Source organism: Symphodus melops, assembly GCF_947650265.1.
Source record: "Symphodus melops genome assembly, chromosome: 7".
NCBI lineage: Eukaryota > Metazoa > Chordata > Actinopteri > Labriformes > Labridae > Symphodus > Symphodus melops.
Genome location: NC_136697.1, coordinates 11,623,555 through 11,651,295, shown reverse-complemented (window position 1 = coordinate 11,651,295; position 27,741 = coordinate 11,623,555). Strand labels below are relative to the sequence as shown.

The following is a 27,741-nucleotide window of genomic DNA, read 5'->3' as shown; positions in this document are numbered from 1 at the left end:
TACCAAAAAATAGTCAATCAGTTATCAGCACAGTGGCCTAGATTCCCACACACATCCCAAATGGACCTATTGACATCCGTTGTTAAAAGCATATAATGGTTACTAAAGATAATACACACTGTTTACACACCTGACGGTGGTGTGACATCACTGAAGACTCTATAAAAGGGAATGGTCAGGACAGATGTTTCCTGAGAATGAACAACATGAGGTCCTTCCCTCTGCTGGTGATGCTGCTGTGCATGTTGTGTGTAACACAGGTTCAGATGCAAGATAACACAAACACACTGAGGTTGTGTGGACGTGCATTTTTGCGGGCAGTGGTGTACACCTGTGGAGGATCAAGGTGGAGAAGGCTGATGGGAGAAAATGACATTTTATACGACAGTGAGTATGATTAAATTATTTATCTCTGAATTTAATTTCTCAGAAATAGACATGTAAGAGTTAAAAAAAATGTATGGTAAAATAAGGATGGCAACTCTTGGCAGGTCGCAGAGATCCAACTCTGAAGACACTGATTGGGCCAACGGTGGTTCGTCATCGACGAGAAGAAAACCAGGCACTCAAATCTGTGTGTTGTCAACTCGGCTGTCGAAAGAGTGACCTCTACATACTCTGTTAGAGGGAAACATCCCAGAGGGGTCGTCGTTACTTGTTAACCATTACTTTAAAATAATTTTCTTGAAAATGTGTTTAATATTTAATGTTTAGCAAAAACAAAACACCATGAATTGTGCTCAAAGTTTCCTGTTTTACCAATTTATTCACATAGCAAAATACACAACAAAGATAAAGATTTCTTCAAGCAAAGATCTCCTTTTTGTTTTTGTGATTAAAATGACTCCTTTATTTTAATCAGTCAGGATGTACACGGTTCATTTAAAATATACAGCATAGACAGTTGCCAAACCAAACAGGGAGCTGTTCTTAAAGGAGTAAGAGGCAAACGTGTCATTAGATGCATCCCACAGACAGCGGCTGCTGACCTGCATGCTCTGTCCTGTGAGCTGGCCAATGTGAACCAGGACCACAGTCTTATATCGGGGTATCATCAAGTCCTTCACACGGGCTCTTATAACCTGAGAGGAGGCAATCCAAAGATTGAAATGGATCGATCAGAAACTTTTTCGGCATTAAAAATGACTGACCTACCTGGTGTTGTTTTTCAGTTAAATTTACCTCACTTATTGTTTTTGTCATTTTTTGAGACCACTCTGCTTCATATTTTTCCTCTTGGAGATAACTAGTGAGCACATCCTTCAATATGTCTGTGACAGCAGGTACAGGGAAGCGTTTGTAAGGTCCTGTGGTACAAAAAACTGATATGTGAGGGGACAAAATTTGATCTAATCTTTTCTCTTGAACATATCTATTATTTAAATCAGTGCATTGGTGAATGGCAGTAGATGTCTGAAAGCATTGACTTATCATGTCAAAATGAAGAAAGTACTACTATTTTCCAGATGTTTGCCTGTTCAGCAAACAAACAGGTGACTGTTATCTCACCCATTTGGTAGGTATTCTCCATCGTAACAGCCATCCGAGCATTGTCATCATGGTGTCCTAATTCAGTTAAGCACGACACAGTGCTGACAGAACTGTAGATAAAGAAAACAAAAGTTAATAGGAGCTGAAGAGAAACATACAGTGTTGTTAATTCAGACTGCATATCAATTATAGCCCATGCATTTTGCAGACTTCATAAGGTTTACTTACTATTACAGTAAATTAAAAGTAAATATAGGCTTATATGATCTTCATACTCACTCCTTAGTCCTGTTATCTTTGCCTCTGACTCCATGGCTTCCCTCTGAGGACACCTTGCCTGTCTTCTTCTCTCGTTTTTGGGATTTGTCTTTTATCATATCAGACATCGCACCTTTCCCGGTTCGTGGCTTGTCGGCAGAGGAGGAAATTCTTTAATCAAATCAGTAAACCTGGAAAGTATGCAGCAATGTTAAAGCTACTCAAGTTTTCTAAAAGGTGCCAGCTTTCCTGCTAAGTAAACATAAACAAGCTAGTGCAAAGTACCCGGATGTTATGCATCTTACTCGTTTGTAAACCAACTATTATTACTTTAATGATATTTACATCAACTTCGGATAACAATGTATATGTACACCTTGTTTGTATGAGTGAAAAGATTATACAGACACTTTTTCGAGATAAATGAATCTTTTTTTTTTACCTTTATAGGGACCTCTTGAACGAGTGGAGCGAAGTTGCTTTTCTCGCAAAGCTTGGTGTTGTCATGGTTACCAGAAGATCTGCGCACAAGGGCCTACTGCCTGCACTTCCTGTTTGGCGTCAATAATAATATTAACAAATACAGCCTAGTATTTTATGCAAACGGTCTGGGACCTTTGTTAAAATCATGGTAAAAACATATATAAGCACTGTCTTAAATGTACACGCTATTACATTCCCTTTCAGGATCTGTTAGTACATTACCCGCTGATGAAAACTGTGAAATGTGGTCGAAAGCTTCATGTCAATTACTTGGTTGGACACACAATTTGCTGAGGCTAAATCCCAAATTATGGGCTATGGCATGCTTTTGATATGATTAAGTTAAGAGGCTAAGGATCATTGAGACCATTTTAAACAGTCACATTCTTTTTTTTATCAGTCATGAACTTCTTCAGTATGGATTTACTGATTTATGCAACACATTTCCTGTTTTTCTGACCCCTTCTAAAACTCCTCATCATGTTTGGTTAAACTGTTTTTCAACTGTTATTTCCTAATCAGTCAATAACCTACTTAAGAACTGATGATGAGATTTATGGCAGTCGCTTGAGCCTGTGTACACCTGAACTTGCCCGCTTATATGTTTTCCACAAACGCCCTTCTTTCAGATGGCCTTTATGATTCTGGTAAAGCTTTGTTGAATTGTGGAATACACCTAAACACATAATCTGTGGAAACACACAGCATGTTATGTTTTTCAAACTTGACAGAATAATACGATTTAATAGGATCACTGAAAAAGGAGAGGGAGCTCCATGTCTCATCTTTCCTCTTCTTTATTACCAAGTAAAACAGGAATAACATTATGATTCTTTTCATATATTTACTTTCAAAATCTTTGGATGGGAAATTTACATGAAATGTTTGCATATTCTGTCGCTAACACAGTGAAAGGAATAAAGACAAAACGTAGAAAAAATAAACCTACAGAAAAATACTTAAAGAAACCCTCCAAGATTGGAGGGCTGGGTGTTTGCTTAAATATAAGGCAACAAAAAAAGATAAGCATTATAAAAAGAAACAATTCTGTACTTTATAACAAAAAAAACTGTTTTATTTAAAAAAAAAAAAAAAAAACCCCAAACAAATGACATATTATAAACCCAGGCAAAAATTGTGAGTCAACACTTTAAAACATTCTATGAAATGTGATGTTCAACATGTGAATGTGAACCTATTAATTTAAAAAAAAGGAAATTTAAGGTGTGTTTTGAGTGCAAGTCAAACACAGGAGACTGTCAAACAACTTCATCAGATGCATGTTATGGGTATTTCAATGGATACATGCCAAATTTATCGACAATGGGTTTCTAAGAGGTGCGACAACAGCAACACAGAGAGTGGAGTTTCAAGTGAAAGCAGAAAGTCTCCACTCATAGCACACTTATACAATAACATGTATCATGATCATATTGGGATGAATAAATTAAAATTGCATTGATAAGATCTGTGATGGACAAATGCAGATTTCATGCGGCACCTTTTAGAGTTATTCATCAACATTAACACTTGATTTCTTTTCTTTTTTTAACAGGAAACCCACATGTAAAACCATAGGTGGAAAGTGGTGTTATTACATAGAACCAAATGCATTATGAGTGCTGACATCAATAAAACAAGAGACAATCACAGACACATCCATATGCCCAGAGAAATATTTGAAACATAGCTTTTTTTATATACACTTTTTACATTTTAGTTTTTAAATATTGCTATTAGAAAATGATAAAACATTTTTTCAACATGGTGGAAAAGGAAGAAAATAAACAGGGATATGAATAGTGCTTACTTCTTGATAGATGTTTCTTTTATAACTCTTTAATATCCCCATTAATACTCTATAAGACCTCTATCAAAGATCAGGATCAAAGAAATTAGCAGAGTTTTTAAAGGCAACTCCTTCAATCTTCCAACTCAGGTCCCATCGACATTTCACCTTAAACTTAAAGCTCCTTTTACCACCGTATGGCACTCACATCTGGCTCTATATCTACTCACATCTTAAGGCCCTTTAAACTTAAAACATCTGTAACAATAACACTTTACATCAACGGTTGAACTGAAAGTAGCAGCTTCTGTTAGTTACAAAGGTATCACCTTATCAGTATATGACCATTCACACATCACTACAAACATCACTTTAGCCCTGTGACATGGAGGAACTGATGAATCTCAGCATTGCACGTGCCCACACTTCGAATGTAATGATTTTGTTCTCCAGCAGGTTATATTCAGTTTCAATCCTCTGTTTATATGAACCATTAGCAGCAAAATGCCATCAAAGTTAGTGGTTAAAGTTTAGCATTGCATGTGCTTCAACCCCGATAGCATAATGGGAACATTTGAGCAAGTACAAAGATCTTATTTTGTTGATAAAATAATGTAAATTAAAAAAAAGTTAATCTGAGCAAATTCTCACTAAATGCATTAGCATGTTTGCTAACACAGACATAATAACAAAATGAGCATAACTGCCAAGTAGGTAGCTTACGACGTAAGCAGCCACACCACCGCCACCCATAAAAAACACAGACAGAATAAAAATAAGAAAATTTGTCATGTGCCATTTTGTATTGTACTATTTTAAGACTCTGTTTAAAAGGGTTGTTTGTACTTGATTAGCTTGCAGCGCCTGTCTAAAATAGTGAACAAAGGCCTGCAGGATTACCTGCTTTTAGGCTCACTTTAAGCTAAACATAGATTCTTAACCCTAAACATGGACGACTTTAGTACATAATTATGTAATACATAACTTAAAAGTCTTATTGATATTCTTAGCCACCATTACTAATATGTTTTGGCCACCTTACACACTGATTAGGCTACAACACGGACACTAACAGATTACAGATTAGCACTTCCAGATGATACAGAGCAACATTAGCGTTCATTTGGAGTCACGTTTCTGTCCAGTATTTACTATGTCTATATTCTTTGATTTGACTTTTGAGTCTTCATCAACTCCCTAAAAAAAAATCTGACTTCCAAGCTGCTAACAGACCGACTTTGTTTATGAGCTAATTGCTAGCTTAGATATCATTTAGGTGCCAGGCTTGTTAAGATCATTGGGTGGTTTTGTTTGAGCTTCTTCAGTGAAAAAGCTGCCTGTTGTTGCTAAGAGGAATGCCACGATGACTGATCATGTGATAAAACTCTATGTTAAAACAACAATATTGATAATAGATTAAACTTGCATTTAAAACGTGACTTTAAAATGGAGAAACGGTGAGTGACACTGAGTAAGGAAGGTTATAATTTAGTAGTTTTTTTTGTATGATTATCATTTATCTCCAAAATATTGTCAATGTACTTAAAAAGAGTTTTACTCTGCTCCAAATCCATCCAGACAGAGGCTCAAATATGATAATAAAACACCTTCACATTAAGATTGCTGATATTATAGTCTAGTGCTGCAGGTCATTTTGTAATGTGAACAGACCAGTCTCCTTTAATCACAATACTGAAACAATGGACTGTGGCGCTTCAAAGGCTGACCACACAAAAAAGTAATTTCTAACTCATTAGGAATGATGTCTCATGGTAGAAAAACAAATCTGATTTGAGGTGGCAGTGTAAATCAGATTTTACCATGTAACCATAACCTGTTTTGAATGAAACTATAAAGCAACCCTATGTTAACGTTTTTACATTTTCCGTTCTTTTCCACCTTGTTTAAGATTGTTTTGATTTATAGAATATATTCACATTTTCTTTTTTTTACAGTGCATTACGATGACAACAGGTAAGACAAAGGAAATTGCAATGTATAAGGCTGGATCACCGTATGAATCCACAAATATGTCAATGAGAAAAAAAGAATCAGAGTGTCCTTGTATTGTACTCCACGTAAGCCCATTAATTGTTCCAGAGTGCACAGAGTAATGTTTTGCTTTTACTTGCATAAACTCAGCAGCAGTCACTCTACTGAATGATATTAACTGTGTGTGTGTGTGTTTGTGTGTGTGTGTGTGTGTGTGTGTCTGTGAGAACTGTTGTTCTGATAAATCTCATTACATCTAATGGCTGCTTCAGATAAAGTTTCATATTCTCTAAACATGGGATGGATCCGTCGTCTTCACAGTCAGAAGCCGTTGGTTCTTTTGGTTCTGTGCACAAACAGGTCCACTAATTGTCTGCCAGATATTTCCCTGTGACGCAAAATGAGACAGAGTTGGAACATTTAGCTTTGACTATGTTTACCTATTTTAGAAGACACAATGTAGTTACAATTGTGTCACAGACATTTCTGATGCTTTAACTGACCTGCGGCAAATCTCTTCTTGATCAGAGAGAGCCGGTAGCCCATCCCGACCAGCTGGATGTCGCACCCTGAAAGAGTGCTGCCTTCACTGGTGAACTGGACTGACAGTTGCGAGGATTTAAAGGAACCTTCAGTCATCTGGAACCGGCCCAAGAGAGCCCCGACTCCTGGAAGACACACAGAATGTATGGTAATTGTTTCTAAATACATTTATATTCAAAGTTATATCATGCAAATTATCAGGCAGATTTAGAGATTTTAGTCTAAAGTTCAGCCACATCTTCAAGGAAAGAACGAGACTCATTGTCAGTTTAACCCTTTGAAGTATGCAATAAAAAAAAGAGTCCATAAGTGCCTACATTGGTATTTTTAATTATTGGAAAATCACTTCTTGGAATATCTTGAAAAGGGTCATATGTTTTGAATCAGTGCAATCTCAGCTACAGTGAAGTATATACCACAAGTAATGAGGACATCAATGAATGCACTTTGTGATGATGTAAAGGTACAAGTGTTAGCTGGCAGCTGCAAAAAATAGCGTGGCTATTGTAGATTTTGTTGCTGTTGCCGGATTTAAAGGATTTAAAGGGTTAAATATGTGATTACTGTGAGAACATGGCAACAATGAGCACTTACCTCCATTTTCAGATCTAGGAGAGAGGCTGGGGATTTTCCACTGTATTGTTTGCTGATCTGGATTCCTTCAGAGGAAAATGATTGTACATGACAGATTAGCTTTTTGATATTTATCAAATCATAGTATATAAAGTAAGCCATTAGGCCAATACAGAAACACCTGAAGAGAGAAAGAGTTGTGCCTGAATTAATCCTTACCAGGTAGCAGGGGGGATCATGGCCTGTACTGTGGCCATGCCTCCATCCACAGGAACCAGGAAGTTGATGTCGTGTAGTGGCATGGGAGCAGCCATGGCCTCAGCGTTGTATTTGTAGTCTATTCTAAGGTCTGTGTTGTTGGCATCGCCTCGCCAACTCAACGCCAGGTTCAGAGGTGTGGACTGGATTCCCTCCGCTGACACCTGAGAGGACAAGTAACAAAGGCATTATATACATTGATGGATTAATATATAGTATTTCGACACAACAAAATACACAGTTGAAAATATATTTGATACCTGATACTTGATCATGTCCACATTGTAGTACGTCGCCTGAGGCTTCTGTTCAGCCACTTTTTTCAGATGGCTCATCAGGTTTGGCATATTTACCCAGAACTCCTTTGTGTCTGCACTGTTTGCTGATGAATCGCTGAGAAAACAAATGTATGAATTCAAATTAAATATATTGCTGGAGCACCAAAACTTAAGAAATACAATAAGGAGTGGGTTTTTTATTGGTGTTTTTCTCACCAGCACAGCAGCTGTGGGTTAGGGAGGACCTGTTCCAGTCGGCTGTAGTTGCTGATGCTGAAGGTGAGGATGGGCTGAGTCGGATGGCTGGCAAAATGTCTTGTGATACCCGCAGGGAAGGACAGCACCATCTCTCCTGTGATCTTCACAGCACATCTGAGACAGACGGAGAGAGGAGGCAGAGCTCAAAGATCATGCTTATACATAAATGATAAATGAACATAAAAGTCAGCCAACTTTTTTTCCCCCTTTTATTCTGGCATTTCTTTTTCATAGATCTATTGCATTAATCTTAAATCATTGATTCATGGTGAACCATTTGCAGATATACTCTGCTCCTCCACAGAAACACTGTGTTATTATCACAACAACTTAAAGAAGGACATTTCCAGAAAGAGACAAATTAGTAGAAAACAACCCACTTGCTTGGGGTAAAAGTTTTATTATTTGATCATCACCTGACTTCATTGTTATTAGGGGGCTGGCACAAAAAAATATATCATTTTATAGCCATGCTGAACAGCAAGAAAGGTTTTTGAGGCTTGGTGCATGTGCACAAGAGACTTATGAGACAAAAGTAAGAAATGCGGGCCTACTTGCTGGGGTCTGCGCCTTTGAAGTAGGCATTGATGGTTTCTGTGAAGGCTGCAGCCACAGGCAGAGTGTCCTGAGGTCCCATGGTGAGTGGACTGGGTCCTCTGGAGCATCCTGTGGAAAACAAAAGCGCACACACCACTTTTAAAATCTACAATTGTACAATATTTAATCCCGCAGGTCATTCCTGATGCACTCCAATTTTTTTGTATTCTGTTTGACGCAGGGAATAGAGGAGTTTTAACAAAAAAAGAAAACAGAAAAACTTATACCGCTACAATCCATCTAGGAACTAGACTCTAGGTAAGTGAGTAAGCAGGACAAGGGATCAGATGGGTGGTAATTTTCTTGCTTAATGAAAGCAGGTAATAAAAGGGGTTGTGCTTTGGATCCATGCACTAGTGGAACTGCAGGGGCGATCTGGCTCTACTCACCTTCAAAAGCTAAATAAAACCTGCCGTGGTCAAACCAAACCAGAGGCAGTGAGGCCTCTGAGTGGGTAGAGATATGAGGAGGAGAGAATTATTGAGAGGGGCAGACTGTGAGGAAGGACACGATGAGGAGAGACACGCAACATGGACACACACTGACATATGAAGCGAGAAGAAATGAGCAAGACAAGAAGGTGGTGTACCTGTGGTGGGCGTGTTAAGCTCTTTTCCTAATGTTGGAGTGGATGCTGCACTATGCATGGTGATAGAGGAGATGGAGGAGGAGCTCTCCGCACGGGCCAGAGGGGCAAAAGGTGGAGGGCTGCCTGAAACCGGAGGACTGAAGGGCCGAGACTGGAGACAGAACATGAAAACACAAACAAATTAACCGTTTTTGTTCCGTGTTTTTTTTTTTTTTACTGAAATGTGAGAATACCAAAGGAGTTTTTTTTTTTTTTTTAAATTATATCTTTATTTCTTTATTTTCAGAAAATGACCACACATCAAGCATACATATCAACAAAGGTAATGACAGATGTCCATCCGGTTTTTGTTTTAAAGTACAATAGAAAAGGGAAGAACAAAAAAAAAAAAAGAGAGAAAACATGAAACCAAGAACAGAAACCAGGTGAGGGGGGTCACCCGCCGCCGCCATCAAAAAGAGAGACATCGAAAGACATTCACGGAAATAAACATAAGATAGTGGTACCAGTGATATTAGAAAAAGTCTGCTCTCTCGGGGGTAATAAAGACAATCCAGTTATTCCAGATCCGATAGAATTTGTCCCTTTGAATTTTTAGTTGATAGGATAGTTTTTCCATCTTAAATATTTCAAGAGTTACTCCAAACCAGTCCTTAATAGAAGGTAGAGTCGGACTCAACCATCTTCTCGTAATCGTTTTTTTGCTTGCCACCAAAAGTAACTGTAATAGTTTTATTTCACTCCTGCGTTCCAAAAAAGAGACGCGACCCAGATACAGGACCTCGAAGCTCAGAGGGACTTGAGTGTTAAAAACCTTACTTAGAGATGTCTGAATACCCCTCCAGAAGACACCTAGTTTGGGACAATCCCAAAAGATGTGGTAATGATTAGCCACAGTCGAGCCACATTGCCAAAGGAGTTTTGAGGTTAAATCTATATGTACCAGGTCTGTGATTGGTTTCCCCGGCGGCAGCTTCGGTCGTGATGATGGTCGAGGTGGAGGAGGAGGAGGAACTGGACTGCCTCGAGACTGAGGAGTGGCAGGACGAGCTGGAGATGAGGGGCCTGCTGTACAATAGCAGAGAGTGTGGTGGTTAAAAATGTGTTCGGATCACAGTGAAACAAAGATTTCATCAGCTCCAAAAATTCATACCCGCTCACATGCACTATAATTAACATATACAGTCCTCCCTGTTTCACCGTCATTAACATTGCTAACATTAATATTAGACTGAACAGTCTATTATCATTTTAAGCTGTTACTCCTCATACTACACATACATTTGACATGAGCACTGAAATTGTAGCCGTAAATCATCTTTTTGGAGTTGTTTTGCTTCGTTTTGTGAGTCATGAGCATCTTAAAGGAAGTTTTTCTTTGCTACATGTTGCTTAGTGTTGTGCTCATGGTGGGTTATTGTTGGGTTTTTGTGGTTTGCTCTTTTGATGTGAGTGTCTTGAGACAACATGAGTTGTGAATTGGTGTTATACAAATAAAGATTGAGGATGATGATGATGATGATGATGATGGGCATAGGCTGCTATGTAAAGTGTGCATCAGTATTAATCGTACATACAGTCTTACAGAATTACACCAGAGAAATATAGTTGAGGATAAAGAATCATAAGACGGATAGCTCCCACTGTACCACTAGGGTTCAGTAAGAAACCAGTTTACCTCAAACAAACATAATACTTTTACTTTCTAGTTTTAAAAGTGAGCCATGTCACTTTTCTGTTAACAAACAAAAACAAGGATGGCTGTTTGTTCCTGGACTGGAGTGCTTTACATTTTCAGACATTATATTACATGCTGACTTTCACCGTCATTCCTATAGTGGAGTCGAAAAACACACAAAAATTAGCTTTAAAAAGGTAAAGGGAATCTGTAAGGGGATTTTTTTTAGACTAAGCAGCATCTAATTTAGTCATTCATCTGTATTTTAAACAAATAGACAAATATAGTTTCATTACAATCAGAGTCTACTCTTTATTAAAGTTCTTCAAGGGGCCAGAACAGAGTAGCATAAGACGTGCTTTTATTAACCAGTGTGGCTCAAACTAATAAAGTCGTGATGACAGTTCACTTCAAATGATATTGTTATCTGATAATGTAGCCATCTCAATGATGAGGCTTTTTTGTTCTTACAAGTTATCATAATAATAGATAGCCTCAATATTTATTTCTGGGAACTGCACCAAAAGTATGGTTCAACTTTTCTGACTCAATTGAAAGCAACAAGCTTCACACTGACATGTTTCCCCTCAGAGGGGTAACATTGACTCTGTGCCCATCGCTCCAATGATCAAAAATCACGACATGAATAAAAAGACAAATAGTCAAATTTCTGTTCTTTGCTGTAACAAAATATGAATATGAATAATTTTTATACACTACTCAAAAAATACAAGAATACATAACTTATAATTGCTTTGTACTACCAAAAGTGTATTTCTGTGAGGATACATAAAGACATCCATCCTGTTGTTTTCTTTCACTTTTTTTCGAGTGCAGCAAAATGATGAACAAACAATCCTCGGTAAAGGTCTCAGAATACTCACTGCTGCCTGAGCCCGGCCCTGGGGAAGACATGATGGATCTGTAAGTGGTCGGAGGAAGAGGAGGCGGTGTGCCCCTGAAGCTCGGTGTTAATTCTCTGGGCGAACCAACAAAGTCAGGGATATCGTCTCTCAGGTACACTCCTTCTGGAGTCCTCTTTCCCCCCACACCCCCCAGTACCAGAGGAGATGTCCCCCCTGTCCGAGGAGACCGCCGCTCAGCAGGCAGAGGAGGCACAGGGCTGATTGGTGCCGGGGACGAACAGTACGCTGCAAACTGCAGCACCTCCTCATCGATGGCGTCCTCATCGAGGCACAGAGGAGGTGAGACACAGGGGGAAAAGTATGGAGGAAGGGGAGGGGCTGGTTCATCCGGGGGAGGAGGTCCGAGTAGGATGGAGGGGGGGGAGTCTGGGGGTGAGAAAGGAGGAGGAGAACCAGGAGAAAAAGGTGGAGGGGAAGGTGGGGGCTCGTTTGGAGGTGGTCCTGGGGAAAGGCAGGGGGTGGATGGGGTGGAGGAGGGTGTGTCAGGGGCAGGGGAGTCGGGCGGCGGCGGCGGAGGGAGTTCATCAGGCGGCGGAGGTCTGTCTTCAGGGAAAGTAACCCATCGAGGAGAAACATATTCCTCGCTGGTGCGTGGACTGTCCGAGGGGCCAAACACGTCGTCCAGGTCAGGGGCAGGTGAGCCTCTGTAGGAGGCGGGGGACAGGACGTTCAGGTAGATTGGGGCGGAGCTACGACCTGCTCTTCCATTGGGTAAATCAGCTGCAGAGAATTTGAGGTAGAATGTAATTGAGAAAAGATTTAAATCTCTAATAAAAAGAAAAACATAAAATGATATGAAATGATTGTTTTCATACCAGACTCACCAATAAAGTCTGAAGGACAGCCGTAATGACTTCTTGATGGAATGTTTTTTGGAGGAAGAGGAGGAGGTGCTACAACATGCAGGACATTAGCCAGTTAGACATGAAAAAACAAATACACACAAATATTTCTTTATCCTAAAGTGAGAATTATTCACTCCAGCTCACCTCCTGTTTGGAAACTTCTGCTCAGCAGGGATTCTGAACAATGTCGTGACTCTCCCCAAACTTCTGTAGGGACCACTGTGATTGGATAATGACAAAAAAAATGTCACCGCTGTATAAAGCACCTGTTACATGATGCGCAGTTTAAGTTAATAAGGTCTACTATTGAGAGTGGACATACCATCATATCTGGCATATTTGGACTCTGAAGGCAGCCCAAAAAAAGCAGGAACGTTCTGTGATAGCCGGTCACTGAAAATGAGACACACGTTAGGTTCAGAATATTTTTTTTCTCTTAAAGTTTCAGCTGCTTAAAGATTTTGGAAAAAAATAAAATAAAAATAATAATAATCCCACTGCAACATTTTTCAAGTAATGCAGCAGTGCTAATAATAAAAAGTATCATGGATGAGACTATAGTTATTCAATTGATTACATTAGATTAATACATTTTGCATAGGCTGAACTGAACATTTTATATTCTGTATTTTCAAACCAGCAGTTACCCACTATTCTTCAACTAAATGACAAAAAGTAGCATATCTTTAAATTGAATTGAAAGTCTTTATCATCCCCTAGTGTAATTTGTCTTGAACCTGAGAGCATAAAAAAACGTTACAAACAAAACATTTACAACACAGCACAAACAAAGACAAAACCATTAATTTTCCATTGACGCACTCAATGGTTTAAGCTGTATTGCAGATTGACTGAACTTGAGGACTTTTAGCAGGACTGGCCGTTGTCAGTTGTAAGTGTTGCAAAAAAAAGACCCACCTTGGCGTCTCAGGTGCAGGACTCGGTGTTGGTGTGGAGCGTCTGGGTCTGGCAATCTCTTCACCTGCAGGAGAAACATCTAAACTCAACTGTTGCTCGGTTGCATGTGTATGAACATGCATACATTATATATATGTGTGTATATTGTCACATGAATACATTCATGTGACAAAAAGTTTTATTATTAGCTTCTTTAGCAGATGTTTGTGTGTTAGTTAGTTCAGACTAAAATAGCTAAAAAGCAGTTTTGGCTTTATTGCCAAAAAAGACGTTCGCTCATCCCAGCATAGAATAAGATCTTTGTTTTCTAAGTAAATGTCAAAGCCATTACTACGCCAGTCCGACCATAATCTTTTGTTTTATGACAATTCATACACACTAATAACATCCCCATGAGCCCAGCTACACCCTGCTTAGGGTAACTAGCTAATGTTAGCATGCTAACCATAGATATATATACATATCTATGATGTTAACTGCTTGAGCAAAATTAAGATTGTAAACAGGTACCCTGTTCTGCTCAGAACAACATGTTAGCATTTTGTGCTATGTTAACATTAAGGTTAAAGCTTTGCTAGAGCACGCGCATACAAGCATGAGGATATATAAAAGCTATTTACTTACAGGACAAATTTCTTTTTATCAGCCCCTGTAAAAGACAATCCAAACAAAACACACATTGAGGATAAGGATATGATGTAAACATAAGCACTACAACGACCACAGGTTTAATTTAATTTGACTTTTTCAATCAATGAAGGTTTTGTTAACGTCTTCTTTTTCTAAATAGGTACAGAAATCAGATAACAACGTCATATTGAAATGAAATAACTTATTAACTTCTTAAAAAATGAAGATAGCCACAGTTTATATTTAGCTTTAAAATGTGTTAATGCTGGTCACAACATTTGCACAGTTTCTCACTTGTTTTAAACTTTTAATACATAAAGCTTATTAATGTTGAGTGCATCACTTTCTGCATCGCAGCAACATTTCAGACAGCAGAGAAATTAAAAACTGTGTTCAGGCTTTTGCCTTCTAACAGCCAGCAGAGGGTGTAAGAGACTCACCGGGCTGCGTCTCTGAGACCAGCAAAAAGGAAGAGAGAACAGACCTGGGTCAGAGAGTGAGTGACAAATCAGTCAAATTGACACAAACTAAAAACTGCACACACCGCAAAACTTTACTTGCACCGCAAAGCTGTAATAATGCAGCATGAGCCATAACACCTTAGAGATATTGAGGACAAGTGGCCTCACCTACAACCAACACCAACAGCACCAACAGAGCAGCAGACTGAAGGTCACACAGCTCCACAGAGACCAAATCATTTGATTTAGAGCTGTTTGTGTGTTATGTTTACTGTGCATTATGTTACACAGACACTTTGCCAGACAGGTACAAGTAAAGATAGCAAGGAAAAATGATAAAAGGAAGTGAGGATATTCTGGGCCAAAAAACAGACCGAAACACTCAGGGTGAGATAAATAAATAAATTTTAAAAAGCATGCAGGAAATAAGGTGAATCCAAAGAAGTAACATGTTTATCAAGCATGTCCAGGTGAGTTCATGTCATGCAGTTTGTGGTGTAACAAATGTGGAAATGAATGACAGGCTTACCGGACTTCTCCTCTGCAAGATTATAGATAAGTGAGAAAAAAGAAAAAACAGACAAAGTGTCAGACGGAGAAAGATTTATAAAGACCATAATACACAAATGGTTTTTAGGAGGACGTTTCTTGCAAAAAACTCACTTACATCGTTCAAGAAGATTTTGAATTTAACGTTCCACAAATACTTAAGAGCACACAAAGGCATATTTGAGTGCTACAATGCATGAGCAAAATAACTGGATATACTGTTTACTTCAAGCCTGGAGCCCATTTTAAAAGGCTTCTGTATTATTCTAAATTACGCAGTTTGATCATCTATTGTACTCAATTACTCCCAAAAAACAAATACATCTATTAGGTACTGCAGGTGCTGGTACACCACTTTATCTTTTAGATATTGGATTGATGTCCATATGATTGGTGCCAGTGTTGTGTTTTGAAACAGTTTCGGAGATCAGACATAGGTATAGGTATAGGTATAGGTATAGGTATAGGTATAGGTATAGGTATAGGGGACCAGCATGGACATACAGCTGCAGGGGAGGTTTCTCCTCATAACAACACCTCGTCCACATTCGCTTGAGGAGGAATGAAAGGATCCTTTTTGTGTGATTAACATTTTATATTCACTACTGACCATACTTATCATGGCAGCATATTTGCTGAAGCTTACAGAAGTGCAAAGTGGACATGCATCCACATATTTTATTGTCTCACTTTTCCCATGATAATCACAAATGTCCGGTTGTTATCTTCAGATCTTAACTTATTTGCTTTTTTTGCTATCTTGGAATAACAACGCTAGTTTTCCCATTATAGATACATTTGTCTCATTATATCGGGACAACTGAACTTGTTTTCCCGTCACGACAGGATCATTAGCCTGGTGGTTGTGATACACCACAACATGCCATGCTGCCAACACCCACACTAATGAGGTAGTTCAAACCTGTTTCTGTGTTTGTATTGTGCCTTCAGATAGCGATAAATACATTGAGAATATGATGACTCTCTGTGTTCACTATTCGATGTATGTCACGCTCCACACTCTTTCCTTACATTTTCTTACTGCGCCTAACAGTCCTATCAATTAAAGGGAAAAAACAACATGACTATCACCATCTTGCAACTTTTGAAGAGGCTTTATGAACAAAATTAAGAACACAGGTTTGATGTCTGTATTTTACAAATCTTGAATTAGACTATTCTTAGCAACTTTTTAAAAAACTAATGTAACTAAACACTTCTGTACATAGTGGTCATTCAACGAGGCTTATTTGTGTGTGTTTGTGTGTGTGTGTGTGTGTGTGTGTGTGTGTGTGTGTGTGTGTGTGTGTGTACATGCGACCTTGTTCGAGATTTGCGCCCTTCAGTCAGGTAAAAGAGAAAAAGAGCTCTGATCAGCAGCACTCACCAGAGACGGCGACAGCGCCAGGCCTCCCACTGAGGCTTTCAGCTCGTCCATGGATGGAGGGACACACTTGGCGCTGTCCGACACCAGAGGTTTGATCTTGATTTTGAACTTCTTCTTGCTGTCGTCCTCGTCGTCCTCAGAGTCACTGGAGGAGAAAAACTGCTTTCCTTTGGACGCTGGTGAACATAGGTCAAGGACGAAGTATTTTCAACAATATTTAGCGGTCACAAAACAATTTGTCTTCATCACACACTGCAGAACACAGCAGACGGTGGTTTAAAGTAACAACTAAGTCTACAAGTGTTGAGGTACTTTTACTTTGCTGAGTGTTTTAAATCTCTGTCTACTGCGATTAATTCAGAAGCAAACAAAGGCTTTGTTTTCACTACACAATATCTTTTTGATTACTTCAGTCACTTGTTATTTCACAAATGAAAATCAATACTGTCAATGTAAACAAATCCATGATGAGGTTAAATTATAGACTGTAATCGAATTGTATCGATTACAGTTACCCCTTGTCGATTACAGTTACAAGGGGTACATTCAAAAGCCACCAAGCAAAATAGAGCTAAAACATTGTTGAATTTAGCTAAATGTTCAAATTCAAATGTCATTAATCAGAACACAGCAAAAGGAAAGCACTGCTCTACATATTGCATGCATAGTGATTTGCAGAGATTGATACAATCACAAGTTGATTTCCCACTTTTTTTTTAAAAAAGATTGATCATCAGGAACATTTTCTGGAAAAAAAGGTCACCTCAAAGTATTTGCAGTTTTGTTTAGTCATGTACAATGAAACTAAAATACACTTTCAAAGATATCTGTCCAGCTCTGGGATATTATAAGTCTTTTACATACAAATTTCATTCTGCTTTCATACCTGCTTTCTATATATCCATTTCAAATATACAGCTGCTGACACCGAAGGAGTTAATACTAAAAACCGGAGCAACCTGGGGGTCAGTTGTTCATGAGGACTGTGGCTCAGTGACAGCAAAGCCAGTCTAAATGTAATGTAGCTCTTTCAAGTGTCCTTCCTGCTTCTCTCTTTTTTTAAGCACTGCACAGGCACACACATGATAAACAGAGAGAGAGAGGGACTATTGATTTAGCCCATTCAATGCTGAGAAACACCAGTCCAATAAGTCACTTAGGCAAACAGGTCAATAGTTTTCTGGAGAAGAGTCCCCAGACTGCTTCTACTGCTGCTTCCTCTCCTTAATAAAAAGGATATCATCAGGCTCGTCGCCAGGCCGGAGGCTGAAGCCCTCCTCATCCACGTCAGGAGACGCCTGCAGGAGAGAAAGAAGGAGGTGACAGTCATTTTGACTTCATCATACACTCCTTTTATGTTGCTTAATTTTTTTACTCTTTAAATGTGGATCAGATCTCACAGATGGCTTGTCTGAGACTGTCAGCTTCGTGTTGACTCATCGAACATGCAGTCATCCGTCTTTTAACAGTGTTTGCTCAAATATTTTAAACCTAGTGATACATGACACCTGGTACCTCAGCCACAATATTGTAATAGTGAAGCTGCAATGTTGCTTATTGAAAGAATTTGTAACGAGTTAAATAAGGAGTAGGGCTCTGCATACTCACATATCTGTCCCAGTCAATCTCCCCGTAGAAACCGTTTGGTGCTCCATTCGCCTTTTTCTATTATTATTATTTTTTAGAAAAGACGGGATGTTAACAGAAGAACATCACAACAAGTATTTAAATGTCACTTTGAGTTTTCAAAGAGTATGAATAAAAATTGAACCAGAAGTAGAGTTTGTTTTATCACAATTGGGTCATCGATTTAATAGTTTTGCGTCTTTTACTTTTAATAATAATGCTGCACACACCAAGTAATATGCAGCAAGCTTTCTACCCCTCAAATAAATGAAGACATCATGATGCAGTCTAATCGCCAAAAACATTGCACATTTTTCTTTACGAACTTATAAATAAACCATTGTCGACTATTAATTCAGCCTCCCCTGATTGAACTGTTCATCTTATGATCACTTTCGGTAATGTTAGCCTTTGCTACGAGACAAACGTACGTGCCAGACTGCACCCTTAGGGCCAGATTTACTAAAAGTTTGTGTGTATTAAAACGTGTGCAAACTTGATACCACCAGCAAAAAATGTGCTATCTGATCTACTAACAGCGTGCAGTGAGGATTGCATCTTTCATATGAGCAGAACAACACGCACTGTTCATTTAGTTCGTTTGCCTTAATGAATATGCAAAACGAGGCGTTTCTGCCCAAGTGCGCAAAATACTGGGAGGAGAAAGTGTAAAGAAGTTAAGTTAGTACACGCAATGTGATTTACCAAACCAGACAAAAATTGCGGTGGTTGTGACGGTGTCTGAATTTAACACCTTTGAAAAGAACGTGCTAATCCAGGAGCCCCGGTGTTATGCACTGCAGGCTGCAGTTAGGAGGAGACATAGGCACAATAAAAGACGTGTTAACATGTTTAAATGACAGAAAAATAAATGGTATGCATTTATTTTGTATCTTGCTTCAATAATAGTTTAAAAGAAACGCCATGATTAAACAGCGTCTGCATTCTATAGAGTTTCATCATTGACATTATGTCGTCCTATTTCCCTCTTCTCGCCAACATTACATTTCAAACTGGGCATTTCCTTTTCTCGGGTTACGCGTCTCTTCACTCTACAGCCCCCTCCCCTGCTGCTGCGCTGTGGGACGCGTGAATGGGGGACTCACCATGCTTGTACCCCCAACTTCAGTACCTGTTGCCATGAGATTTATGTCCGATCAGACACAGCGCTGACCAGCTTCTGGTGTGCAACGATGGCACAAGTGGCACACACATACTGCGCACCAGTGCCAGAGAGGACCGTGTTTAATTTAAAAAGGTTTTCTTATAAGCCACGTTTTCCTTTTGTTATATTCAGATTTATCTGCTATAACTTGAAAATACTGGACGTTCATTTGCCTCTAACTAATATCAATTTTGCGCCTGCAGTCGTCCAGCTTTCCGTCCAAACTCCCTGTGACGTAAACCAGTAGAACGCACAAAAGCCTGACAGAAATACTACCGCCTCCACAAGGTTTGCACCTGACATCATTCACGCAAATGTTCTTAGTAAATCACCCGCAAAACGGCCACAAGCCAAGCGTGCAAACTTTTGCAATGAGCACGCAATTTAGTACTCTTTAATTGAGATCTTAGTAAATCAGGCCCTAAGTATTAAAGGCTCACCTTTCCACATAGACGTTATATCGGGACAAAAGTTGACAAGCAACAATTAAAAAAATTATTTTCTTATTTTTATGCTGAAAATACCCCCCCCCCAACATTTTTATTGATAAGTGGAGATCTTGTAGATCTTCTCAGATATTGCAGTGAGTATGAAAAGCAAAACAACAGTCAAGATTACAAAAACAAGACCCAGTTTAAGAATAGAGAAAGTTTTAAGTGAGTCCAAATTATCAATTTACACCTTTTTTAATTCAGTATTTACATTGTTTCTTTTATTAAACAGCATTGCATCTTTATAAACTTCATAAATTCACAAAATATCTAACAAGTACTTACACTTCCTTTCTTACTGCTTCCACCTCCTTCTTTGTCAGGTGAACTCCTGTTTGAGGGAAAATAACAAAGAAAAATCATCACAGCAGTAGGATTAGTCTAACAAAGCTCTATAAAAACCAGCAAAGTATTATCTAAAAGTAAAAGATACTCAAGTCTGCACAAAAAAATGGATTTTGGAACTGAGACTTTCTTTCTTTCTTTTTTATAATAAATCAACAAACGCTTTGAAACAACTTTCACACACGACAAAACGAGCGCCAGCATGCGGCACAGCAATTGTTTAATCGTATCCTGTTTTATCTTGTTTGTCTTGTTCTTGTCTCATAATTGTGGGAAGCTAAAATTGTAATTGAAATTGAAACTTGATGGACTGCCCAGCTCTACACAATTTGATGGGTAAAGAGTAATTAGGTTTCTCCATCCAAAAATTTCTTCACATTGTCCAACTGGAGAGCCTGATGTATCTCAATAATATATGAGTGTAAGTCTTACGTTGTGTCTGTATCCTTTTCTTTCTTTCTTAAGCCCAGGGCTTTCCTTGTTCGATTTTTCAGTCCTGGTGCAAAGAGAGAGAGAGAGAGAGAGAGAGAGAGAGATGAAGAACAATTAAGTCTACGAACCAAGTATAAAGTCAAGTGTCATTTGAAAACACTTTCGAGCCATTTACACAAATAATAACAGACTGATACACAGTTACTGGAGTTACTGGAGGATCGAACACAGGAAACCCCAATAAATAGATGTAAATTAATTACATTATTCAGGACATAAACATTCTGCCATCTGGAGAGAGTCTGAATGTAAAATGAAAAAGGACAGACTCAATCCCCTTAAGTGTCCCCCCTCCCAGACTGTAGAAACTGTAGAAAAAAAACACAAGCACAGGTTGATCAATGAATCTACTTCATTAGTGAGATCTGAGGGACAGAGGACAGAGATCTTCGACAGCCGCCTGTCGGCCAAACTGAAAGCCAAGACCCCTGCAGCAGTGATGGTTTGCAAACAGCAAATCTAATCAGGATGACTAAAGACACAATTAATTTAGGAGGCGGTAGTAGCTAAGTCGTTGGGACTTGGGTCTGGAACTGGAGGGTCGCCGGTTCAAGTCCAGCTGCCGCACTCTGACATCTCTACAATAATGCATGTCCACAGGTCCTGCTTGTAAGAAGCATGTCTCTAAAATAAGAGAGTTCGAACCACAATTTCCCCCCAGGGATCAATAAAGTATACTAAATCATTAAAAAACAAATAAAACATAATTTACGTGTGGAATCTAAAAACTGTATTTTAGAAAAAACAAACATCATTGTGTAAAAGCTTTGTTTTTTTTCCATTATAAGATTGTTCGGTATAAAGATTTTATTTTCCATGAATTTAAGACAGATTTGGTTAAATGTGTTTCAGTTGTTTAAAAAGCTATGTACTTGGTAATTAAATGCTAAATTTGAATCATGCTAACACAATGCCCACAATGGTAATGTGATTAAATACAACAAAAGTATTAAAGAGCACTGCTGTGCTTTTTCAACTTAGCTTAAGGTATTTCAGCACTCACTGCAAGACAGAACCGCTTTAAACTTAATTCAATCAACAAAGAAACACATTTCTCATACAGGCTGCTGTGTTGGAAGCTAGCTTTTATTTGGACAGATGTGTGTCATGTGATTTATTTTATCTTTGACGACTGATTTGAAAAAAAACATCAGAATACAGAAAGTCGTGTAGGCAGAGACCAGCCAAAAAGGGATTTACTTTTTCTCTCTATTAGCCAACCGTGTACAATTGTACAAACACATAAAATGCTAATAAAATATCAAGAGTATTAGCATGCTAACGTGACTTTTTCCCAGGTTAACATGAATAGTTTAGCGTGAGCATCCATAAAATAAACTACATATATACTATGTTAAACAAAATAGATAGCTAACATCCAACAAAAATTTTAATGTTCACTAAATGTACCAAAAACGGTGACCAGCAATTTGTAGTTGTTATATCATTAAGCTCAACAAAGTATATTATATTCATCCCTTGACAACCAGGATAGTTGAGGTGCCTAAGTCTGTAACTCACCTTTACTGGGACAAATCAATATCCCAAAGCTAGAGAAATCATGCTAACTTAGCTCAAAGTAGAAAAAATAAAGTTCTTGATTATCCTCCTTGAACACAGACACAGGACCTCTCTGTGACTGACTAGTTACCAAATAGCAAACTCTCACAAGCCAAGCTACAAAAGAAATCCTCCAGCATGCATTAATCCCATATTTCTTTATTTGTGAGTGTTGGCTGTGCTGTGAAACATGTTTTTGTCCCCAAAATAGACAGCTGACAGGTTTGCATAACAGTTTTTCAGATGACAAGAGAGCACTCGCATACATAGAGGTTCACAAGTGATAGACAGTTGGGTGGATGAACATTGTGTACTATTCAGAGACAGCTCACTTTGGGTTTGTCTTTGCTTGGCGTTTCTTTTTGTGAAATTAAAAACTGAGTGTTAAACAGGAACAAGAACTGTTATAACTGACATTTTGCATTGATGATGTTGTTCTCAGTGATCTGAGAACAACATCATCAATGCACACCGAGACTGGATTGTGGTGTATTGATGTCTGTCAACAGGAAAGAAATATTAATGTGACTTGAAAATGAAAATTGAGTCACAGATTTAGCGAACCTACTGAAATCCTGATTATACACTAATGAACACTCTGAATGTGAAGGCTCTTCTCTGGCCTGGTACATTCATGTGGACAGGAAGATCTCAGGGTACTGAAGGACATGTCAGGGCCTGTGATGTATGATTAGCTGGCTGTGTGGTTCAATAGCACAGATTATTCCTGCATCATAGCTCTTCATCAGAGGAAGCTTCCCTGAACAGCGAGCACTCTGTCCAGTCCAAACCCACGTGTCTTTTTATGTGATAAGGTTGAAAACAGAAAATGGACCCTGATGTTAACAAACCTGCAGATAAAAATATGACACTCGCTCAGGCAGAAAAAGCATTTGTTGGTCACATTGTCCATCCAAAAAAAATAAAATAAAAAGGCTTACTTTTGTAATCCATTCACAAGGTTTGCCTCAGGAGAGCCCTCCAACAGAGAGATCATTGTAATTAAAGATTTTAGATGTCAATAAAGAAAAGTGTGGATCCTTCTGTAAACCAATAGATTATGAGAGTTACATTTACATTTAGTCCAATAGTAGTCACATCTAATTGTTTATTCTGTTACCCAGACCAGAGATAGGAAACGCTGGAAAAAGAGAGGGTGGGATGAGGACTTTAACCTCTGGATGTTTAACAAAACATAACCACAAGACCATCAGCACACCAGTTGTCATCATTACATCTAATTCATCTTCACGCTGCTGACTACAAACATTCAATGTTTTCTGACCATCCTCCAATCTGGCAAAACTTGATGCACAGAAAATGCACACGTGTGCAATTAGCTCTATTAGCTTGCAATTCTCAAGTCAATCTTCTCCTTAGTTTAAACTTTTGTGTATGTGATACAGTGTCTCACATTAATGAATAACAACATTGAAAATACATATTTCTATCTATTTAGACATCAAGCTCACAACACAATCCAACTCAATTCAACACAGATTATTCTTAGGGTAAATGACAACTGCATCTGTGGCCTGATTGGCCAAATGTTCACATGAGCGGCTATTGCGCTGCCTTTTAATTGAAAATACCTTTAGGTGGAAAGTAGCTCCTTTAAACGTGTTCCAAACCACATGTTGGTTTCCCAAAAACCTTGCATGACAAGTGTTTGATTTTGCAATACATCTGACATTCATTTTTCAGCATCCAACACCTGTTACTAGATGTCATTCAGCTGGATCTTGTGGACATCTGAAATCAACAGAAGAAGTCTGAAACCTGATGACTTGCAGATGTGACTGTTAGCTAAAAAAAAGAAACCTTGACTTCAGAATGTTTCTGTCAGACTTTTATTTCTAAGGTCAAGAATGAAGCTTCATGTCTCTGAAAGTTTGTCTTTAAGGTTTGTTTGTCCTATATGCACACTGATGAAGGTCCCCCTCTCAACATCCCATATCTGGGATAAAGGTGTATTCTGTACTGTATGTGAACCAGTGAAAAGATGTTTAAAAACAATTCCTTTTGCTACATTTCTCGAAGAGTAGCCCAGCGTGTTTGTACTCGGACACATCTTCACTTATTCATGTTATTTTTCAGTCAAGCATCAGTGTGAAAAATACAATTTGTCTTTCTTTAGATGCCAAACTCTGCCACAGGATTGTTGCCTGCTTAACAGCAATTGGCAGTGAATGAGAGGCGGGATGATTTATAGAAGAAAGAAACAATAAAACCACGTTACTCTGAAGGTGTTGTTGCTTTGACCTCTTAATGAATCAGTCTAATGGAGGCTACCATCCTCTAAGTGGGCAGGTTTATATCCGACTTGTAGCAACTTTCCCTCAAATCATTCTACACTCTCTCTCTCCAATTTTTGACGTTATCCACTGTCCAAGCAAAAAAGTTAAGAAAGTATAAAAAGCCCTAAAAACAACCTTTTTAAGAAATAAAAATATATAATTAACACAAAGTAAAGTAGTTTAATATTAGAACTCTTTAGCTGATGTGAGGTCAGGAGAAATCTTGAGCTAAACTAGCGCTAACATTAGCTTATCTGGTTCAGGTGTTGAGCTTGCTTGCAGGTAAGGATACTATCAGTGTACAGAGCTACAAGTCATTCAACAGTGATAGTCACCACATAGTGTCCATACACATTTAATAGTTAAGAGAATTTCATCCATTATACATCAATAATATGTGTTCTTTTTTAATCCAACAAGTATGTGAAAAGTACACTGTATTAACAACTCAAAAAAATTGGTATCTGAACACACCTATTCCTAACTTTTTAAAAGTTTTGGTCAGATGAAGAAATGCAAATCTTGGTCCTTTTTACTGATCTTATACAACCGATCTTCTAAGAAGTAATTCTGGCAATTGATTTTCCGTCTTCCACAAATGTACATGTATTTCCTATTTACTGCACTGTTCGGTTTAAATCTGTTCACTACTGCATATATGCCTGTTTACATCTTCAGTCTGATCGCTGTCCACTTATACCTTCTCCGTCTATCTAACCTAGTTATTTTACCTTTGTACATCTTGACACTTTATTCTTCTGTTGACACTTTGGTTAATTTTTAGGATACCTGCATTGCCGTTAATCTACTGCTCTGTATGCCTTTGAATTGGCCCCTGGGGACAAATTAAGTTTTTTGAATTGAATTGAAAACTGCACCAAGAAGTTTAATTAAAATGTGAATATAATTGTGACCCCTCACACCATACTCTGGTGAATGGACAGCTGAAAAGGTCACAAATAAATGTGTTAGACTTGTGTTTTGAGGGTAGAATAGCAGTTTAATCAATAATTTAATATCAAGCCAAGTCTCTAAATATCTTTACCAATCAATCTTTTATCAAAGAATAAGTTACTCATATAGCTCTGAATGAATGAAGTACTCCAGATTTCATATTGATTTATTTTGTAAAGAGACGTAATCATACATGCTGCATCAGCAGCAGGGTTGTTATTAAAGCCAATGCACCGCAGCGAAGTTCGATTCCAATAAACATGTACATCATGTCACTAACTACACCTGACAGCCTGAGTAATAAGCAGTGCACAAGTAGTGTACAAAAGCAATGATAAGCATTTTTAAATACTTTATTAATCATTGAGGTAAATGTAACATCTGTGCTCATAAACTGAACACAATATCATGGCAAGATGACTGCAGGCCGTTTTCTAATAATAGCAACCTTCCTTTGTTGGCATTGGTAAAGATGATTTCGTTAGATTTGTAGTTTAATTTCAAACAGCACTCTATGTTTCATTTTATGCAGCAAGGGCGCTGAATCATGTCTGATTTGAGCTATTTTAGCTATAGGTGTTAAGTGAGAATGTCTTTCTTCCTGATCAGGAGGTAATTAACCTTGCTGGCAAAATTGCTTTTCCCCAATACCGCACTGTAAGTGGTATCAGGGCCAATATTTGTGTTGATATTAGTATCCAAACACAGGTTTTAGCACCACATGTCCTTATTCTACTCATTGCTAGCTAAAGCAGCTCAGGTAATAAGTGCAGCTTCTTGGTTTAGATCTATCCTCAGAAACATCTTCACGCTACATCTAGTCTTGCAACACTGACACCCAATGCGGATACCAAAATCGTTATTAGCCACTGAAACTATTGTTTAGTGTAACAGGACAACACCAGCTTAAGCACCCTGCTTCCTAATGTGATGCACTGCAGGGCAGTCAACAGCTCAGAGGTATGAGAGACTTTAACTTCCTGGTTCAGAAGTCTCTTCAAAAAGGCCCTTGATAAATATGCAAATGCAAAGACGAGTATAGAGACACTGATTTCCAAATTGATACCCGTATCTTTATAGGCCTCGGGTACTGTTATCTGTATAGGGACAGTTGTAGTTTTGGCATCCATTGTCCTCATGTTATTCATTGTCAGCTACAGCACAGCTCAGCAGGCTACAGTTATTGGCCTGTGACATTGGTATTGTTATAACTGTATTGGTACAACTCTAGCCCTAGCTTTACTTAACCTTTAATATGCCTTCACATGACATGGACTGGTTAGAGAGACACTGCTTCTTGATACCAGATACCAGTATTGATGGCCTCCAATTGGAATCAGTAAAACTCTTGTTAAAACATTACTTGTCCGATCATTATTCTCTTCTAGCTGCAGCAATGTAGGTATGATTGAGTGGCACTGACACCTGATACCTTTACCAGTGTTGAGATCTCTTATACCAGTAAAGGTATCAGGACCACTCTGGTTTTAGTATACAGGTCCTAATATTAGCATACATTGATGGTTAACAGAACAAGCACATATTCCTAGTTCAGATCTTTCATAAGATTACATACATTGATTTAATAGACATAAATCTGATTCTGCACAATCTGATACACGTGGTAACACGGAAAGCAGGGCATCAGCTGATCTGTATAAATGTGCATATCAGATCCTCTTCTACAAATCCAAATCTTTACACACCTTCATCTGTCACAAACAAAATACACAAACAGGCCAAATTGTCATGCATATAGCTGCTCTGTGCAGCTCAGAGGTCCTCACTGCACGACACATCACATTAGCTAAAACATAAGAGGGCAGGAGGAGGACGCAGGAGGAGAAAAATGTGGGAAATAAAGGAGGAGAATGAGTGCACAGATTATTTACCTTGCATCATGATTGCAGATTTTCATCCTACGTTGTCCTACTGGTGCGCAGGTGGACAGAAAAAGAGAAATCCAGTCGGTCAAAGGATGCCTGGGCAGGGCATGGCTAATTCCGCACAGCTCCCTTAGCGACGCACGATCCCTCCACCCCCCCGAGGGCCCGACTCCTAGACACCCGCGCAGGCAGGGAGGTGGGGTAAGGTGGGGAAAAATCTGAGGCAATAGAAGCAGCAAGGGTGGAGGGTACAGTTAAAGGAGACACCCGATGAAAATGCAGCAAATCCAGGGATAGAGAGGGGGGCGATCTCTTAGGCCATGGACGCACAGGCAGCTCCAACACACGCCATCTCTGAGAGGGGGGATGCTGAGGAAAGGCGAAGGAGAGGAAGAAAGCAGAGAGAGAGAGAGAGAGAGAGA

The 27,741-nt window shown here is 38.8% G+C and overlaps 2 protein-coding genes across 4 annotated transcripts; both read right to left on the bottom strand.

Annotated features, from left to right (window-relative positions):
• Positions 1-746: 746 nt before the first annotated feature.
• Positions 747-2,282, bottom strand: dynlt5 (dynein light chain Tctex-type family member 5). 3 transcript variants are annotated; one of them, XM_079347714.1, is made up of 5 exons: positions 2,192-2,282; positions 1,771-1,940; positions 1,510-1,601; positions 1,183-1,307; positions 747-1,082 (listed from the first exon to the last, which is right to left on the bottom strand). In XM_079347714.1, exons 2-5 carry the CDS (start codon positions 1,875-1,877, stop codon positions 879-881), a joined length of 528 nt encoding a protein of 175 aa, XP_079203840.1. In that variant the 5' UTR covers positions 1,878-1,940; positions 2,192-2,282; the 3' UTR covers positions 747-878. The 3 variants fall into 3 exon arrangements, with proteins under 3 accessions (XP_079203840.1, XP_079203842.1, XP_079203841.1); XM_079347716.1 differs by having other exon boundaries at positions 1,771-1,898; positions 2,192-2,278; XM_079347715.1 differs by lacking the exon at positions 2,192-2,282 and adding an exon at positions 2,126-2,150.
• A 1,160-nt stretch (positions 2,283-3,442) lies between these two features.
• Positions 3,443-27,741, bottom strand: LOC306827080 (SH3-containing GRB2-like protein 3-interacting protein 1). Its single transcript, XM_079348728.1, has 23 exons — positions 27,326-27,741; positions 20,563-20,626; positions 20,071-20,116; positions 18,112-18,168; positions 17,741-17,801; positions 16,504-16,679; positions 15,097-15,108; positions 14,547-14,558; positions 14,101-14,125; positions 13,477-13,540; positions 12,881-12,951; positions 12,703-12,777; positions 12,538-12,606; positions 11,672-12,433; positions 10,053-10,174; positions 9,110-9,260; positions 8,478-8,589; positions 7,882-8,037; positions 7,648-7,780; positions 7,349-7,551; positions 7,151-7,215; positions 6,517-6,681; positions 3,443-6,401 (listed from the first exon to the last, which is right to left on the bottom strand). The coding sequence occupies exons 1-23, from the start codon at positions 27,333-27,335 to the stop codon at positions 6,379-6,381; spliced, it is 2,634 nt and encodes an 877-aa protein (XP_079204854.1). The 5' UTR covers positions 27,336-27,741; the 3' UTR covers positions 3,443-6,378.